General features: G+C 37.5%; 1 protein-coding gene across 1 annotated transcript in view; it reads left to right on the top strand.

Annotated features, from left to right (window-relative positions):
* EHD4 (EH domain containing 4) overlaps positions 1 to 20,875 on the top strand; it is a 107,301-nt gene that overhangs the window by 61,827 nt on the left and 24,599 nt on the right. Inside the window, exon 4 of the mRNA XM_074235166.1 lies at positions 18,422 to 18,834. Coding sequence (XP_074091267.1) covers positions 18,422 to 18,834 — 413 coding nt within the window. The remainder of the gene's footprint in view (positions 1 to 18,421; positions 18,835 to 20,875) is intronic.

Raw genomic sequence — 20,875 nt, 5'->3', positions numbered from 1 at the left:
TGTCCTGAAAAAGATGATTAGATTTGGGAATTGTCAACTTTTTTTAAGATAACAGTTTTATTAGGGTCATGGGACTGGAAACCATAGAATTAAAGGGTATGGGTCATGAAGCATAAGAGAGAAGAGAAATAGTAATGTAAGAAGATAGCAAGATCAAGGAAGGTTTTTCTAAGATAAGGGGAAATCTAAGCGTATTTTAGGGAGAAGGGTAGGAACCAACAGAGTAGAAGAAGAGTGGAAAGGTTGATAACTGATGATATATGATTCTGGAGAAGTTTAAAAGGAAGGAACTCAAGGACACTGTTGGAGAGATTGTTTTTGCCAAAAAGGAACTTCCTTTGAAACAAGATGAAAGAATGGATTGAGAAAAGGCAAATTTTGAAATCTTAAGAAAGACAGTAGAATGAATTCAAGGTCCCTCTGAAGAGAAAATTTTCTGAAACCTTCACTGTCACTCAAAAGTATAATAAATTTCACTGCCAATAAGGGGAAATGCTTCCTTTTATTCAACATAAATGTTCCTTGCTGCTTTCAGCAAAGATTCTTTCCCCAAAAAAGTTAGTGTGCATTGATAGACTAATAAAGAAGATTGTTAAAATGTAAATGTGGGGTTTTAGGAATGTCATATAGTAAAGAACAGTACTGGCACACCCCAAATTTGGGTAATTTGCTACTTTCTGTTGTGGTGGCCTGATGATTCTGGAGAACACAGATGCTGATAAAGTGAAAAATTTTAGGGGACAAATACAGTGAAAAAGGAGAAATTGGGTTAAACCTGAGATAGTGTTTTAAATTGAAGACAGCCTAGATAGAGGCAACACTAGTCAGCAAGTTCGAGATAAAGGGTTCAGGGAGACACTAAGCTGGAATTCAAGAGGCTTCAACAGAAAACAGTTTCAACTTGAAGCTGAGAGAAAAGCTCCCCAAAACTTAGACAGAAAAGGACCTTGCTTTCCCCATAAGTATAAGGAAACTCAAGGAAATATCCCCACTTGAATTGTAGGATAGAAGTAGGAAGATAAGTGAGTCTTACCCACCATGATATAGTGGAAAGATGAATTTGTCAGTCAGTCAATAAACATTAAGTGTTTACTATGTGAGGGATGCTGTGCTAGGCCTAAGGCAGGCAAAAACATGGTCTCTGTCTCTCCAAGGAGCTCACATTCTAAGGGAGGTATTGACATGCAAATAACTAAGTATAAATGATATATAAAGAATGGAAGGTCATCTGCAAAGGTTATTAGTAATTAAAAAATCACAGATTGGGGCAACTAGGTGGCACAGTGGATAGAGCACCGGCCCTGGAGTCAGGAGTACCTGAGTTCAAATCCAGCCTCAGTCACTTAATAATTACTTAGCTGTGTGACTTTGAGCAAGCCACTTAACCCCATTGTCTTGCAAAAAAGCCCTAAAAAACCAAAACAAAAAATCACAGATTAAAGAACTAAAGGGTCATACTAGATGAGAAGCAAGAAATTAAGTGCAGTTGAGTAGTAGAGTACATGTAGGGAAATCAAGTGTAGGAAGACCAAACTAAGGTAAGAAATGACTAGATTGTAAAGAGCTGGGGGAAGCTAGGTAGCATAGTGGATAGAGCACTGGCCCTGGAGTCAGGAGGACCTGAGTTCAAATTTGGCCTCAGACATGTAATACTGCCTTAGTTGTATGACTTTGGACAAGTCACTAAACCACATTGCCTTGCAAAAATAGACAAAAAAAAGAAATTTAAAAAATTAGATTGTAGGGGCGGCTAGGTGGCGTAGTGGATAAAGCACCAGCCTTGGAGTCAGGAGTACCTGGGTTCAAATCTGGTCTCAGACACTTAATAATTACCTAACTGTGTGGCCTTGGGCAAGCCACTTAACCCCATTTGCCTTGCAAAAAAAAAAAAACCTAAAATAAAATAAAAAATTAGATTGTGAAGAGCTTTAAGTGACAGAATTTTATATTTGATCCAGGAGCTTATAGGGAACTACTGGAGATTACTGAGTCAGTTGTTTGTTTTTCAGTCATTTTTCAGTTGTGTCTGACTTTCTGCAATATCATTTCAAATTTTCTTGGCAAACATACATGAGTGGTTTGCCACTTCATTCTCCAAGTCATTTTACAGATGAGGAAACTGAGGCAAATGAGGTTAAGTGACTTGCCCAGGGTCACATAGCTAATAAGTATATGAGATCAGATTTGAACTCCATAACTTCTCACTCCAGGCCTGGTACTCTATTCACCATACCATTTAACTGCCTAATACCTGAATAATCCATCAGACCTTTATTTAAGAAAATCATTTTGGCAGATGAATGGAAATTGGATTCAAGTGGGGAAAGACTTAAGTAGGGAGACCATCCAGAAAACTATTTTAATAGGCATGAGATGACAAGGGCTTGTGTCAGGGTAGTGATAGCTGTGTGAGTAGAGAGAGATGGGACTGACTTACACAAGAAACGTTATAAAGGTGAAAATGCTAAGACTTGGTGACAGATTGAATGTGTGATGTGAGTGTGAGAGAAGAATTCAGGGTGATGGTGAGGAGTTGAGCCTGGGTGACTGGAAGGATGGTGATGTCCTTGACAATAATAACCAAGTTTGGAAGGGTGACAGTTTAGGGGAAGATAATGAGTTCTGTTTTAGATGTGTTATCCTATGGGACATGATGTTGATGATGGCTGAGAGGCAATTGGTGATGATTGACTAAAACTCAGGAGAAATATATAGATCTGAGAACCATGTGCATAAAGATGATTGTTGAACCTATTTGGAACTGATGAGATCCACCAAGGAATTCAGAAGACCTGTACTTATATGGCTTTGATCATATCTATTCACCTCTAGACATGTTTTTCCCACTCTATAAAATAAAGAGGGTAAGATTAGCCCTAAGAAACTTTCCACCTTAAAATTTATGACCCTGTGACTCCAAAGACCAAGGAGAAACCCTCCTGACTTGAAGGTGACTGTGAAACTGAAAGAAGCAGATTAGTCTGAAATCTGTGCTAAGGCACTCAAGTAATAGAAGTCCTATGATGATTTGTATATTATTTGTTTGCTGAGTTCTTCTCATATTGTATTTAAATTTTTAGACAGGTCCTCAGTGAACAGGATAAGAAAGGATTTGGGAAGGGGTCCAGACATAAATTCCAAGGTGAGAGAGGTCAAAATGAGAAATTTCTTATTTTTAATTTAAATTTTAGCGATATCTTTTGATTATTTAAAATGTTCCACACTCAAGAGCCCTCATTATTGCAAAAGGAGGAATATCCTCACCTTTTTATTTCCAGGTAGTGAAAAGCTATCCAAGACTTTCTAGTTTAAGGAATGTGCTGTTTAGAAATTGTCATAAAGGAGCCTGTTCTTTCACACTGTAGTGGAAGCCATAGGTTCTGGGCTGAAAGGGACATCAGAGGCATACAATTTAATCCATACCTGAATAAAAATCCCTTATAAACAGATAGTCATTGGTTTTTATTTATAGAGGTCCTAGGTTTGAATCCTTCTTCTGTAATTTATGACCTGTGTGATCTTGGACATTAGCTTCCATAGGCCTCAGTTTTCTCATCTGTAAAATTAGGAGAGATGAGCTAAATGGCCTTTGAAATTACTTCTCTCCCTAGGTTTATCATTCTATGACTTCTAGTGAGGGGAATTCATGACCTCTAAAGGCAACTTATTACACTTGGGGATGAATTTACTTGTTAGCATTTCTTTACACCTCCCCAGAGTGTCTCACTCTTCCACTTTTTCTAAATTCAGTTTCACCTTTTTTTAGTACTCACTGTAAATGAAAATAGCTCTTTGTGTACGAAAAAGATAGACAATTGAGAAAAAGGAGGCAAGGGTGGGGAGGAAGAGGGAAGACTGTATATATGAATAATTATTTTGATTTTAGCTGTTGTCCAAAATAAATTTAAAAATCCATATGTCATCTGTAATAACTCACATCTATAACTTTTAAGGTTTGCAAAGTGTTTTTAGATTTTTCAAAGCACAATTCCATTAGGCAAATATTACTGTCCCCTTATTATCAATGAGTTAACTGAGGTTCTGAGAGATTAATTTAAGCTCTTTTCAAATAGAGATTGTTTCATCTTTATATTTGTATTTGCAATGCCTGGCTCAAAGTAAGCGGTTACTAATGCTTGTTGATTGGTTAAGTGACTGGCCATGGTTGTCCAACTATTATAAATGCATGAAATACATACCTAGATCTTCTGACTCCTAAATTCAGTATTTTCTATCAGTTACACCAAGTTGCCTCTTGTTTTAAAGGAGCAATAGGGTGGGAACCTGGAAATTACTTGGAAGATTAGACCCTTAATTTATTTCAGACTTGATTTAACTTTTTTTTTTACTTTTGGAACACAGTGGCCTGAAGAGTGTATTGTCTTTCTGCCCTTCTGAACCAAACACAAGATGACAAGATGTATTACTCTTTTCCAGGAGTTTGAAGTGTTACTTGGCCATGTGGCACTTGGGTGGAGTCTGTAAATTGTTGGCAACTTGCCTTGAAAAGATTGAGGAATACAGTTTGCCAGACTGCCAGGAAAATTCTTGTCTTTGATACACAAACCCGCCTGAGATAGGTGGGGAATGGGCATTGTTCCCCTTTACAGGACACTTAGATTCCTGAATTTAGTTACTAGACTTTTGCAAAAATGTGAGACCCCCCCCCCCAAAGGACTTGAAATGTCTTCCAGTAGAAAGTTGAATGGAATTTTGTCATAAAATTTGAGTAACTAATATTCTCCTAAAATATGAAAGATCTGTTTATTTCCTACACCAAGCCCTCTTATCTAGTTTGGCCAGAAATGACTACATTTTGCCTCAAAAGATCAATTGGTTGGGTATAGGATAGAGGGAAGAGGGAGATAGTACTGGGAGATGGTGGGGGGAGATAAAGCACATTAAATTCAGTTCAACAGCATTTACAGGAACCTAGCTTTAGCTTTGGATAGAAACCAAAAGTTATCGAGTCCAACCCCCTTATTTAACAGATGAAGAAACTGAGTCCTAGAGAGGTTCAGTGACTTGTTCAGGGTCATACAGTCAGTAAATGTGATAAACCCAAGTTCTTCTAATTCATTCTTCTTTTGCATCAGCTCCATACTAGTTAGTGGACTAAGTCCTGGGAACAACCAAGACCAAAAAATCGACTAGTCCTTGCCCTTAAAAAGCTTATCTTTTCTTAGGAGAATGCAGTGCACTCAGGTCAATAACTGCAGAATCTATGGAAAGTCAAGTCAAGCTAGCAGAGCTGTGAGTATTGGCAAAGAAAATCTGTTAGTCATACAATTACATTTTTCTCATCCCAGTTAATCATTTGTCAGCACTTTGAGCTGAAATGTTCTTTATAATGAGAGATTAGCACTGTGAGTGATTTGATGCTTGAGCTATTCAATTTAGTCACTGGAGAAGGACACAGACCAAATTTAGTTCATGAACATTGGCTCTCAGAGTTGCATGCAGACCTTTTACCAGTGACATTTCCAAGAACCATTCTAGGGCCATGTAGTCAAAAAAGGACAATGGCCTGGGAGTCAGACTGAAAACTTCCTTTTGAATCCTAGCTCTGATATTTACCATCAAGACCTTGAGTCAACTTTCTTGACTTTACTGAATCTTGTTTTCCTCATCTATAAAATGGGTCTAATTATATTCATGTTCTCTACCTTACTGAGTGGTTATGAAGAAAGTGATTTATAAACCTTGAAGATACATGGAAGAAATGCTGTTAGACTTTGTAACATTGCTATCTTCTCAGCTATCTGTCCTTCTCTTGTACTTTCTGCATATTTTCTTTTTCATTTCAATAATGAGAAATGGCATAATATTGAACCCATCTTATTCAAATTCTCTCATATTATAAATTGCAGAATAATTATCAATGTGATTTCCTTAGTAATTCCACATGCCAGAATCATAATAAAATCACTAGTCCAGACCAAAACAAACAAAAAAATCAGAATATATTACTGGGCTAAACCATAAAGTAAAAACCCTTTCTCAGTTTCTTTATCTTTAAAATTAAAGATGTAACTATGTCTTCCATTGCTTCTTTTTATATTCCTATCCACTCTTGTAGCTAAGAGGGACATCAGGAGTTCATCACAGTCATCCATCTGCCAGGACATTATTTTTAAAACATCCTCATGAGATAGGGAGGGACAGGTTATGATGATGGACTTGTTTACTTTATGAGGACATAAACACAGAAAAATAAAATTATAGTAACTTGGATCAAATCCCAAAGAGATGGCTGGAGACAAAGAGGATGAGGGGTCAGTTATTTGTGGATTCCATAGGATGCCCCATCAGCTTTGGTAAAATATATCAGGATGCTTTGAAAGCAGGAACCTCATGGTAGCTAATACTGATATTTACCAAAGGAACAATGAATTTGAAAACTTTCATTTTAATTCATCAAGTTTTTTTTTTATTAATTGTCCATTATATTTCAAGTCCTGGGGTTACAAATACAGAAAAGGCTCCACCCCTCAATGATTGCATATTCTCTTGGAGGGGGTGGAGCAGAACAGAAAAGAAAAATACAAAAAATATGAACCAAACAATTTAAAGTGTTTGATGTGGAATCAGGAAGAGCAGAGTTCAAATGAGGCCTCAAACACTCTAGTTGTTTGACCCAGGGCAAATCATTTACCCTGTTTGCCTCAGTTTCCTCAACTGTAAAATGGTCTGGAAAAGGAAATGGCAAATCACGCTGGTATTTTTGCCAAGAAAATCCCCGTGGGTCACAAATAATCAGCCAGAACAACTGAATACCAACAATTTCAGGTGGGGAGAGTAACATGAACTTGCAGTTCTCTAAAATTCCTGTCTTTTTCACCCTAAATTCAGCATTTTAAAGTACCACCTATGTACAAAGTACATGATGTCTAGACATATCCTCTGCCATTTTGTTTTTATGTCATTGGGTTTTTTTTTTTAATAGGACTTTGCATTTGCCCCTTTAAATGTCACTAAATGCTTGGAAGTGTTTTTCCTTATATTGAACCAAATCTTCCTATATCTCATATCTCCATTATTCCTAGTTATACCCTTTGGGGACAGAGAAGTAGTTCAATTCCAGTTCTTTTCCACATGTTCCAATTCCAATATTCCACATATTCCAATATTTTTTGCATCTTCAATGCTAACATAGTGCCTGCACATTGTAGGCACTTAATAATGTCTGCTGACTGATTTGAAAACAACTTTAATGTCCCCCTTAGATCTTTTTTCTCCAAGCTAAACCAACTTCAGTTTCTTCCTTATTAAAAGAATTTAGCAAACCTTAAAAAAAAATGAAAATTCTTCTCCATCATCCTTTTAGAGCAAGATTGAGACATTTTTGGACACACTCTATGTTGTCGGTGTTTTTCATAAAATGTGCCCAGAACTGAACGCACAACTCCAGAGATGGAGGATAGGGTACATACATCAGGATTATCATATCCCTCCATTCTGAATACTACAGTTCTGTTAATAATGCCTACGATTATATTAGCTTTTTTAGCCAACATGTCATATTGTTGACTCACATCAGCTTGCAATTCTCTAAAATTCCTCTTTTTCACCCCAAAATCAACATTTATTAAGCACTACCTATGTACAAAGTGCATGATGTCTAATCATATCCACTGCCATTTTGTTTTTATGTCATTGATTTTTTAAAAATTCAAGCATGGGATTTTTCATTTGCCCTTTTAAATTTCATCTTAGAGTTACATATACTATTGTTCTGTCCTGCTGAGATTTTATTCTGTCATCCAAGTTGAGGCTGTCCCTCCCAGCTTCATAATATCTGCAGATTTTATAAGTATTTAATTCATACCTTCATTCTAGAAGCATGAAAAGGCAAAGGTCAGATCCCTGGAATATTGCTACAAGAGATCTTCCTCCAGGTTGACACTGAGCCATTAGCTAATTACCATTCTGTGGGTTCAATCATTCAAGATATGAATCATAGGCTCATAGATTATAGAGCTAGAAGAAAACCTAGAAGTTATCTAGTTCAACCCTCTCATCTTACCGATGAGGAAAATGAGCCCCAGAGGCACTAAATATTTTGCCCAAGGTTAATCCTGTAGTAAGTAGCAGAGCTGAGATTTGAGCTCAGGTCCTTTGTGAGGATGGTATATATTTACCATATGAAATTGTCCATATCTCCCCAACTTGTCTGCAATGATTCCATAAGCTACTTTCTTTTTGAATTTTTAAGAATCTCCTCAAAATGATTATTTTATTTATTGTGTATGATACTAAAGTGACCACATTTTGAAACTTCCACCTTTCTTCCTCCATGCCTTAAAATCCCTGGATTCCTTTTAATTCTCAATTTAGGTTTCACTTCCCCTCTCTCCAGTAACCCCAGCAGTAGTGTGTCCCCTGAAAGATTGCATTCTGTATATTTTTGTTTGTCTCGCATGTACTGATTTACATCTTTTGTCTCTCACAATAAAATGTTAGTTTCTTGAGGGCAGGGACAATCTTTGCTTTTCTTCATATCCCAGGGCTTAGCACAGTGTCTGAACTATAGTAAGTACTTAATAAATATAGATTGAATGATAATAATTATACATATATAGGCACACATAGATAAAGGAATATAATATGTATATATGTAAATATATAATATATATACATACACCATCTGTATATAGACATACACAAACACTTATACCCCTTTACTTCTGTCTATCTGATCCTCACAACCACTTGGTTACACTTATATCCACTAGGATATAAATACTAAACATAAATATTATTATTATCATCTTCATTTTATAGATAAGAAAACAGGCTCACTGAGTTTTAGCAAGGTCATAGTTAAACCAAGCTCTTCTTGATTTTATCCATTATGCCAAGGATAAAGATTCAGTTCATGCTAAAGAGGGAAGTAGGGGGTTGGGAGAGAGAGAGGATTGTAAGAATAGAGGGAGAAAAATAAATCTGTCCTGCTTGATTTCAAAAGCAAATAATTTGCAAGCACTGGTTTCTGAGTTGCTGGATGGAATAATCAGGTGTGGAAAAGTTAGAATTTCTTCAAAGCTCTTCAGAGTAATTCTGTCAGAGTTTTCTTAAGGGGTACCCTTATGATGAAAATGTCATGATCTCTACATAAAGAAGAGTTAGAAACCCAGACTCTCTTTAAGCATTCTTAACTTAAAAGGAGAATTATTGGCAATATTATTGAATACCTCCCTGCTGATAATGTTAATCCATTGACATAAAGCTTAATTCTGGCCTCCTTTCAGAAAAGCCCACTTTTCCCTTTGTTGATTTTAATTTACTATTTTATTTTTTCTAATTACATGTAAAAAGTTTTAACATTTTTTTTTCACATTTTAACTTTCAAATTCTCTTCCTTCCCTTATGGAGAAGGTAAGCAAATTTTCATAGATTTTATATGTGCAGCTATGCAAAACATATTTCCATTCTGTGAAAGAAAACAGAAAAAAATACAAAGAAATGTAAAGAAAAAAAGTAGTTTTTCCTCTGAGATGAACAGTACCTTTCATCATATGTCCTTCAGAATTGTCTTAGATCCTTGTATTGCTGAAAAACAGCTAAGTTTTTCATACTAGATCATCATCTAATATTGCTGTTACTATATATAATATTCCCCTAGTTTTATTCATTTCACTTTGCATCAGTTCATGTAAGTCTTTCCAGGTTTTTCTGAGAGCATCCTGCTATTCATTTCTTATGGCACAACAATTTTATCACAATCACATACAATAACTTGTTCAATCATTTCCCAGTCGATGAACATCTCCTCTGTTTCCAATTCTTTGCCACCACTAAAAGAGCTGTTATAAATTTGGGGGTTTTTTGTTTATTTTTTTAATCTGTGATACAGACCTAATAGGGTATTGCTTGATTAGAGGGTATACCTGGTTTTATAGCCCTTTAGGCATAGTTGCAAATTGCTTTCCAAAATGGTTGAATAAGTATACAACTTCAACAGTACAGTAGTGTTTTAATTTACCCTCCTTTGATCATTTAAAATACAAACAGATTTCAGTTCCTAATTCAGTACCAAGTCTACTTTGATCTTATAGTAGAGATTTTATGCAACTTCTGTTCTGACTTATTTATTTTGCAAATTATAGTAGCAGAATCAATTAGATACTCTTTTTCCCTATGAATTCACATCTTTTAAAAATATATCTCAATCCTCTAATTTGAGGATTTGGGAGAGTAACCATTAGATGAAAATAAATTTTCTAAAAAATATAGTTTAATTCCTGCCCATCATGTCTGAACTTCATTTTCTCAGGACCGATCCTGAGCCAAAAAGGAGCTTTCCAACTTGAACAAGATTCCCCTCCAATATGCCAAATAAGTGGTGGTCAGGAAATCTTTATGGAAAGATCACCTGTGAGAGAAACTCATTACCTCTCTTGACAGCTCATCCTTTTTGAATCACTCTAAATGTTAAGACTGTCTTCAATTACATAAAGCTTCAGTCTTCATCTTCCATTGCTCCCTAGTTCTGCCTTCTGGGACCAAGCAGAATCAAGACTTTGGGGGGGGATAAGAAGGAGTACTGGAAAATCTTTCAGATGGGCTTTGAGTAAGATGCCCCTGAGATCATTTCGGAGAATACCTGCTCCAGATAACTTGGAGAGTTCTGATGGATATGCCCATCTGATGAAAAAAAGATCTGTCAGATCCAGAACTCTAGCAGAGTGGGAGAGCACTAGAGTCAAAGGGGCAGGACATGGAAAGATAATGAATTTACAACAAAAGTCTGGCCCCTAATGCTTGGGCCAGCTGTCACTGAGAGGCTTCTCAGAGTTTGTAGTTCCAGGGCAGAAACCTTGGATCATATGGCCCTTCAGTGAGGACCAAGGTGAGAAGGGATCATAGATTTAGAAATAGAAAGTACCTCAAAGATCTAGTCATAGAATTTCAGAGGGGGAAGGCACCTCAGTAACAATCTAATATAACTCAACACTCCCTCCCCCCAATTCCTTCATTTTGCCAATGAAGAAACTGAAGCCCAGAGAGGTGCCTAAGGGCACACAGGAAGGAAATAGCAAGAACCCAAGTCCTCTGAAACCTGCTGAACTCTTCCTCTCGCCCCTGACTCATGGGGTCTTTCTGTTTAGTTCTCCCCTCTTTACACTCTGATCTAATGCAAGTTTATTTCTGTTTTCATTTGTTCCCCTCTTTGGTCTATGAGGGAACAAACCTCTTTTCTTTTGGGGCCTCAGATGTACTTCTAATATGTTTTTGGTCTAACCAAACACCCACTTCTCTTCTCTCAAAATTCATGTGTATCCCATTGGGTCCTAATCCAATAATCTTGTTTTATCCCTTTATTAGATTTTGGGTCATACTTAGTAGCTGTACCTCCAACCAAGCTGGAGGAACTCATCCCGGATTGTTCATCTTTGTCTCTGCCCTTATTCTCTGAATCCAGGAAGCATGAAAAGTTATAAAAGTTAAATTTAGGCTTGATATGAGGAAAAATTTGCAGTTAGTGCTATCCAAAAGTGAAATGAACTGTCCCCTGGTGGGCAAGGTGGAAGTGGTTAAGTAAGTTTTCCTTCACCTTAAGTCTTCAGGAGAAGGCTGGTTTATTGTTTGATAGGTGTGTCATATGATAAGGATTCAATATTTGCTGTTTTTCAGTGTAGTGTTTCAGATATGGGTTCTGCTTTAAAGTCTCTGGAATCTCTTCCAATTCCGGGATTCCCAAAGCAATTTAGATTGTTAGAGCTAGAAGGTATGTTAGGGAATATCTGGTCATTCCCATATAAAGAATTCAAAGCCCAGAAAAAGAAAGGGAGTCCCTCAAGGTAGCACAACTAGTAAGTGTCAAAACTGACTTGAATCCATTGTACCACACTCTCATCCTGCATTTTCCTTCAACTTCCATTTTGGACCAACCCATCCTGGCAACTCTCTATCACCTCCAACCACAAATGGAGTTGGAAATTTGGCTCTAGGAAGAAATTTAAAAAGTTAAATTTAAAAAATTATCGGTTGTGATAATTTACAAAGTCATGAAGAGCCCCTTTGCTCATGCTTGTCTTCCTCCGCTCTCCCTTTTCACTGTCTCCCCTTTCTGATTTTATTATGTATATTTTCCTTTGCCCCAGTTCCCTCCTCTACTCAGACTTTTTTCCTTCACCTTTCTAGGCAGGAGAGCATTAGCCACCTAGCCAAGCTTTGAGTGGAGAAGTGGTAAAACCTTGCCTCCAAGGTCATAAGATGAGTCTTCTATTCCCATTGACTTCCTCCCAAGCATTTAAGAATTCTTTTTTTTTTTAAGTTTTTTTCCAAGACAGTGGGGTTAAGTGGCTTGCCCAAGGCCACACAGCTAGGTAATTATTAAGTGTCTGAGGCCGGATTTGAACTCGGGTACTCCTGACTCTAGGGCCGGTGCTCTATCCACTGTGCCACCTAACCACCCCCATTTAATAATTCTTAAAGGAACAAAGATCTGCCTATTTATAAATTAACAAAAGAAAAGAGACCCTCTCTGACATTTTTACTCAAGGTTTTAGAATTAAACTTTTCTCTAATTCTGACTCATAACATTAATAGATTCACACACTGTCTCTAGGGACAATAAATGAAAGAATGACCAGACCCACAGAATTCTGATATAATGTAAAATGTTTACCTCAGGTGTCCTTAAATCTCCTGTTTGAAGGACAGCATCAAGGTCTGGCTATCTTTATCGGTTTCTTCCCTGCCTTACCCTCTTCTCTAAAATGAGCCTACACTTTTCAACCCCCTCCCCCATCTCTGAGTCAGTTACTATGGTGACTTGATTAAGACAAAGTTGTTAATAGTTCAAATCTATTGGACATCAATTATGAGAAGTTAAAATAGACTTTGTTGCAATAACTTGGTAATCTTAACAGAGATAAGTGTCAATCCCTGCTCTCTCTGAGGCTGCCATTATCTCCTGCCTGGGCTATTCCTGTCGCTTCTCAGCTACTCTCCCAGTTTTCTGGCCAAAGATAGACTTAATTAAGCTTACTACTCATATAGGGCTGAAGTCGTTAAATCATGTGGAGTATTACTTCAAGTAGAAGAAAATGGAGTGTGAGTTTGGGCTAGCTGAGGAGTAGGTCTTGTATTTTAGTGCCCTGGCTCACATTATTATCAGTCCTAAAGTCTATTGTTTAGCCAACATCTTATTTTAAATAAAAGAAATTGGAAACTTGGCTTTACGAAGAAATTTAAACATAACTTTGGTACTGTGCTTTGTTTTTGTAAATTTTGTAAATCAAGCTGATGAAACCTGGTTAGAAATAATAGTCCATCAGCTTTGCTTCCGTAGGGTCTCCACCCTATATTTACCTGTGCCAAAAAACAACTAATCTAAGTTCAGATCCCATTTCCCCATAGTGTCTTTCTCTCCTGAGTCCAAGATTTAAGTCCAATATAGGAGATTGTGACAGGAAACATGAGTTGGGTGGACGAGCCCCTTCCTTCCTGCCTCCACCCTTAGTTCCCAGAATATGTGTGCCAATATCCAAACTCCTAAGAAGCATATCCTCTTCTTCCCTGGTCCCCAGGATATAGTGTTTTGTGTCTTGGTGCAGTTTCTTGACCTTCAGAACATGGACTGTATGGCATTTACAAATACTAAGCAATAAATCATGGGGTTTTTCCCTTCTTTTGTGCCTAAGCTGATTAGAGTTTGATTTGCACTTTTTACTGAATTGAAACCTCTACTTTAGTCATTTAAAATTGTACAAAAATTTTGCTAGTTCCAAATAGTGAGCACCACAGTCTAATTAAGTACATATTTTTTTTATTATAACTGAGTTTTCTCCCATCTTTCATCCAGTTTACCACTATACTCATCCCCCCACCTATAGGAGAGTACCTGGCATTGCCCCCCCCCCCAAAACTCCCAGTGAACCAATTTCCATTCTGAATACTGGGGATTCATTCCCAGGGTCTTATGAAGGGCACATCGTTACAAAGGTCAAAATGTAAGACACTTAACAAAGTGTCTGCTTTTAAGAGCTCTAAAAATAGTCAGCTCTAGACTGCAGTGGTTTGGAGGAGTTCATAACCTCGACTTTAGCTAAAAAAGAAGGGCACTCACTTGAACTGAATGTAACTGTCAGTAAAGAAACTGACCCCACTTACAGCTCTATTAATTACTGTAAGACCGAGCCCATGAATGCATTTGTCTTTCCATGTATTTTGATCCATTTGTGAAGATGCAAATCTTAAAAAAAGGTTTAGCAAGATTAAGTTTTATAGGGGCGGCTAGGTGGCGCAATGGATAAAGCACCAGCCCTGGAGTCAGGAGTACCTGGGTTCAAATCCGGTCTTAAGACACTTAATAATTACCTAGCTGTGTGGCCTTGGGCAAGACACTTAACCCCATTGCCTTGCAAAAACCTAAAAAAAAAAGATTAAGTTTTATAGAACTGTATCACTTTAAACAGTCCCAAGGATCCTTGGGGTATGCAACAAAAATAAATTTGAAATTATAATTGAATTAATATGTTAAACTCTAAGAAAAGGTAGAGCTAGACAAACAAATTGTGTTCCAAAAATGTGTTTATCAGTCCAGTCCTTTGGACTACACGTGGAAAGTGTCTTATTCAGCCCAGCCTGTAAAACCTATATAGCCTTTAATGTTGGTTCTGTGGGGAAATTTCATTCCTCCATCCGCAAGGAACCTGCAAATCTCAAATATGGCACCTGCTGGTGGATGGAGGAAGGGCTGAAGAGTTCAACTCTGACTTCCCTCAGGGGGCTTCTGTGAGGCTAGAATGAGACAGTGCACAGAGCCCCTGTAGACAGGACGAGGGCACACATAGTCTTGCTTGTTGGGTAATCATCACAGGACAGCGAGTGGGGTGGTAAATGGAGCCAGGAAGAAGGATGTTCAATGAAGCCTCAGACACTTGTTAACTATGTGACCTGGGCAAGTCATGCAAGCTGAGTGCCTCAGTTTTCCCAGCTGCAAAACAGGGATGATAACAGAACTGTCTCTGTGTTGCCATGGGGATCAAACAAGACAAATGTTTTAAGTACTTAGCATTGTGCTTGGAACATAGGAGGTGCTTAATGAATACTTCCTCCTTCCCTTCTTCCCTCTGTTTTTTTCTTCCTTCCCTCTTTCCTTCCTTTCTTTCTTCCTAATTTCCTTTCTTCCTTCCCTCCTTCCTTCCTTTCTTCCTTCCTTTTTTCCATCCTTTCTTTCTAATTTCCTTTCTTCCTTCTTTCATGTCTTCCTTCCCTCCTTCCTTTCTTTCCTCCTTTTGTCCTTTTCTGTCTTCTTCTCTCCCTTCCTCTTTCCTTCCCTATCTCATTATGCCCTGCCCTGTCTTGCTTCCTTTCCTCCCTCTGTCTTTTTTCCTTTCTCCTACCTTCCATTCTTTTCTTCCCTCCCTCCCTCCATCCTTCCTTGTCTTCTTTCTTTCCATGTTTTTCCATCTTCTGAAGATCTTGCAGGATCCAGCCTTAGGTCCTATTTCTCAAGCTCTCTGCATAAGACTTTTTATATACACAGTTTTCATAAGTTTTTGTGACTCAGTCCTCTTCTTCTCAGACTCCTTTGCTGGCTCATCACCTACATCACCCCCCCCCCATTGTGAGTGTTCCCTAAAGTTCTGTCCTAGGCCCTTCTCCTCCTCCTCCTCCAGCTCCTCCTCCTCCTCCTTCTTCTTCTTGTTCTTCCTCTTCCTCCTCCTTCTTCCTCTCTCTCTCTCTCTCTCTCTCTCTCTCTCTCTCTCTCTCTCTCTCTCTCTCTCTCTCTCTCATTTTCCCAAGCCTTCCCCTTTTCAAACTTGTTTATTTCTATCAAAGTCACCAACATAATTCTAGTCTCTCAGGGTTATGATATTATCCTTGACTCTTCACTCTCCCTCAGCCTACATATCCAATTACTTGCAAACCTTATAGTTTTTACCTACACACACACTCTCTTGTATATGACCTCTCTCCATTCACATGGTTACTGTTGTAATCAACTCCTTCATAACTTCTTGCTTAAATCATTGCATCATCAGCATCCTAATTGGGTTTTCCATTTTACACATTGCTGTCAAAGTAATTTTTCTAAAGAAGAGATCTGATCATGTGATTCTTCTGCTCAGTCAACTCCAGTGGCATCCTATTGCCTCAAAAATAACGTGTCAGTTCCTCTACTTTATTTTTAACTTCAGAATCTGACCCATCCTCCCTTTCCAGTTTCATTAGATATTACTCTTTCTCCAGAATTCTGAGATCCAGCTCAACTGACTTTCTTTCTGCCCCTTACACATTAATAACAGCCAGATGGTGAAGTAGATAGCATACTGCACCTGAAGTCAAGGAAAACTGAATTTAATGTCTGATTTCAAATACTTATCTGTGACTCTGGGCAAGGCACCTAATCCTTGATGGCCATGGTTTCCTCATCTGTAAAATGGGTATAATAATAGCACCTCCCTACCAGCACTGTTGTAAGGATCAAATGAGCTAACAATTATAAAACATACCCTTTACCACTTCTGTTCTTCCTACCCAATTGCCTTATATCTAATGATTTTGTATATATATTTTCATTTATTAATTTTCATAAATGCTCATGATATCCCTCATTAAGGTCCTTGCAGGTAGAGATGGCTTCATTCTTTATACTTTTATCCCTAGCTCCCAGCACATAAATGGCAATACTGGTAAGTTTTTGTTTATTGATTGACTTTATAATAAGCTAGGGAGTGCCTGGACTTTGGTTTAGAATTGGATTTTAAATGCCTCTTAAAAATCTAACCTTTTCATTTTATAAAAGAGATTGGTTTGAAGATAGGGATCTGGTTTTAAAATGTGAGTATTTTCTACCATGTAGTTTGACTAGCTATTATCTGAGCATCTGTATCTGACATTGCTCATCACATTAATTTAGCCAAAGTTTTGAGGTTTCCAGAAAATTTACTCTATTCTCTGCTAAGGCTATAGGGAGTACTTCAGCTTGAACTAGACATCCTCCAAATAACTTGAAGTTTTAAACTGTCTTCCAAGAGATAGGTAACTATTTTCTGTAATAGTTCCTTATTGGTCATTATTGAAACAATTTAAAAGAAATCCATCTGTGCAAATCTGTCACAGCTATTAGAAATTGAATTTCAGTCTGCATGCCCTACTCATTGGGGGTCTGGTGAATCATCTTGGAGTGCAAACAAAAGGTCTTTCACTTATAATCTAAAGATATAACATCTTAGGAGCTGATGCAGCCTGGTGCAGAAATAGGTCTCAGATGACAGTGATACTGTCAACTTGGGAGATCATTTGTTCTAGTCTATGGAATTTACAACTAAGAATTAAAATCTTAAAATCCTGGTATACCATAGTGCAATCCCCTCCATTGACTCTATAAGTATTTCTCAATTCTAAATTGGGAGCACATAGCCATGAAAATTAATTTGACCTTTGTGTTAAAAGTTCCCATAAAATCCGGGTAAATTGGGGAAGTCTTATGGAAAAGTGAGGAAAATGTGGGCCTGGAATCAAAACATCAAAGTGCTCATTTGGGTTTCTCTGGGTGACTTGAGTCTCTTGTGTAAAATTATTATTATTATTATTATTATTATTATTATTATTATTATTATTATTATTATTACTAAATTATCTCAAAGTCTCCTTCCAGTGCAAATGTTCTGTGTTTCAAATACTAAGGAAGCATGAAAGAAATGGATTGTACTTTCCCTTTTCTCTGAACTTTACATATATGGCTTCTCATAAGAATTGGTCTTAAAATTTTATTGTGTCTGCTCTGTGCTAAGTACTGAGGATACACAGAGAAAAAAGGAAGCAGATCCTGCAATCAAGAAACTTGCATTGAGGAGAATGGAAAACATGTTCACATTAAGTAGATACAAAATTTAAAGTAAATACAAAGTAACTCTGTAGTAGGAAGAGGCACTATAGTCTGATACTAGCATTTACATAAATTTTTTGGAGAACCAAGACACTGATGATGCTAAGAACTCATAATCTGTTATTTGGCAAAACCTACATTTTTAAAAAAATTACTTTTAAAAGCTCTAGATCGAATAACTTTATAATCCAAATTTTTCATACATGAGATCTCCCAGATTATTCAGCAAGAATTTGACTATTTCAGGAGGCCCATTCTGGTCCTGAATAATTCTGAAACTCTGTAAGACGTTGTCTCCTTCTTTTGAGGATGAATTCCTGTTTTACTCTTGTCAAAGGCTAAAGTGAGAAAATATCTTTGGGAAGAAAATTCAGGTATTCTATTAAGCTTGTGCTTGAAATAACTCCAGTTTTTTTTTAAGCATTCCTTGCCTTCTGTGGGGGGTGAGGGGAGGGAAGCAAGAATGGGGGGGAAATTGTAAAACTCAAAATAAATAAAATCTTTTGTTAAAAAAAAGCATTCTTCAGAACTCTATACTGACACATTTTTCCTTTAATTTCTTTTTTTTTTAAGGTTATGACTTCTGCCAGGTCCTACAGTGGTTTGCCGAACGAGTTGACAGAATCATCCTTCTCTTTGATGCTCACAAACTGGATATCTCTGATGAATTCTCAGAAGCCATCAAAGCCTTCCGGGGCCAGGATGATAAGATCCGTGTTGTATTAAACAAGGCTGACCAAGTGGACACTCAGCAGCTTATGAGAGTCTATGGTGCACTCATGTGGTCTCTGGGAAAGGTGATCAACACTCCAGAAGTGCTTCGAGTCTATATTGGCTCCTTCTGGGCTCAACCCCTTCAGAATACTGACAATCGAAGACTCTTTGAGGTGGAAGCCCAGGATCTCTTCAGAGATATCCAAAGTCTTCCTCAAAAGGCAGCTGTGCGCAAACTCAATGACCTCATCAAGAGAGCAAGGCTGGCCAAGGTAACCCAAAGGACAGCTTTTTCTCCTCTGAATTTTCTCTTTTCTCCTTTCTCCAAAACAGGAGGGCTCTCTTCCATAGGAAATATATCAAGATGTGGAGGTTTTCCACAAAATTCTAATGATCATTTGAGATCAGAAAGATCCTGTAGTTGAACAAACCACCCTTTGGATAGTTGCTGTGGTTTGTGCTGATGGGAAAGGAATAATGGTCGTATTTAATCATGATTAAAGATTACTGACCTACAGAGTGAAGATTTAAGGGATGATAGACAAATTGTGATCCTTGTTAGAAATTATTACATCTTATAGTCTCAGGACCATTCCAGGCATTCTGGACAAGCTCAAGGCTTTTCCACTGAGACCACCCAAGAAAAAATAAATTCATTAAAGTTATTCTAGAGGGAAAGGAAAATGACCCTTGCAAGAGAAAAAATATTGGGAAAGTACTTTGAGAAGAATTTTATAGTTGGAAGGGACCTCAGAGGTGTAGCCTAGCCTCTTCATTTAGCAGATGCATCTGACATGCATGCTATAACACACACATGAATTGATTTTGAGGTGGCACTGTGCTAAGTAACTAGCTTCATGTTTTCCTCCAAAACCATCTAAGTCCAGGGACCAAATATAAATCAGGATGGCCCTGGATGAAGGGATTTTGAATTAAGTTTATCTCAGGTTACATGACACACCCTTGTTGAACATTTTTCTATCTAGCATCTTAAAACTTTAAAACTGAAAGAGAACTTAGAAATCATCTAATTTAATCATTTTCTCAACAAAGAAACTGAGAGATTAAGTACTATGCCTAAAAACACACCTTAGTTCACTGACAGGGTTGTGCCTAGAACCCAGATTTTCTGACCTGTAGACCACTGTTCTCATTATCTCCATCACTTTGAATATCAAAGTGATGGAAAAAAATGGAGCTAATTTTTCCATCCTCTGAAGCCAAATCATTAGTGTTTTTGTTAGGAAGAAAATGCTATTGTCTATCACTGACTGTGAGTCAGTTTCTCCTCCTTTTGCTACGTCATAGCAGGATCTTCTGCTGACCTCAGATGCCCAGCCAGTCATCAGTCAATATTTGGACATCATTTTCCTTTAGATACCATGACCTTGTTTAGATACCATGTCCCTCAGTCCCCAAAGAAGATCACTACTTTTTATATTTCTATTTTTAATCTGGGCTGACTTTTTATTAATGCCATCAAGCTTTCATAGCCACACTTTTCTTTTGCCAATAAAAATAACTGTCTTGGTTCCTCTGCCCTATCTATGCCTTTATCAACTTCTGCCTAAAAGACATACATTCCATTCTTATCTTTCAGCTAATGTATAACTATCTAGTAATTGGGTAAATTGCTCCATCTTTAACAAATATTTCTCATTCCAGAGTAAGCAGCTTCCTTTCCAAATGTATGAGTGCTCATGTCGAAAATCTGTCTTCCCTTATAGTGAATTCTGTTCATTCTCTGAGTTCCATGCATGTGTTATCTTCCTCAAGGGATTTGAGTTTACTTGTCTTCAATCTTACAAATAGGGAACAGAGATAAAAATCAGCTGAACTCAGCACCTTCCCACTTCATGTAAAAAACTTTTCTAGGTGCCACAGAGACAAAGACTAACATGAAACTACTTTTCAGGAGCCTACCTTCTATACAGTTAATATACAAATGAGTGTTATACACAGAAAATTAAGAAGTGAAGTCACTGAAAAACTCACTGGATCCTAACACTAGAGCAGAAGGAGCAGGAGAGGTTATCTTTCCATCATTTTGCAGATTAAGAAACAGGCCTAGAGAGGTTAAATAACTCATATAGGTAATAAGTGGCAGAAACAAGATTTGAACCCAAGTTCCCTTTTCTCCAAATCCAGTCCTTTTTTCATTTGTACCATTCTGTTCCCCACATTCTGACTGAAAATTTTTCATGCCTTTCCTGAAAAGTTAAACCCTGAGCTGGTGTAGAGAGCTTGGTGGGAAAACCTAGCTAAGGGGCCAATCTCTGCTACAAACTTATGTAGCACTATAAATATAGAAGA

Source organism: Macrotis lagotis, chromosome 4 (genome assembly GCF_037893015.1).
Source record: "Macrotis lagotis isolate mMagLag1 chromosome 4, bilby.v1.9.chrom.fasta, whole genome shotgun sequence".
In the NCBI taxonomy this organism is placed as follows: domain Eukaryota; kingdom Metazoa; phylum Chordata; class Mammalia; order Peramelemorphia; family Peramelidae; genus Macrotis; species Macrotis lagotis.
Note: the sequence above shows the minus strand (reverse complement) of the source record. Positions and strands in the feature narration are given on the sequence as shown.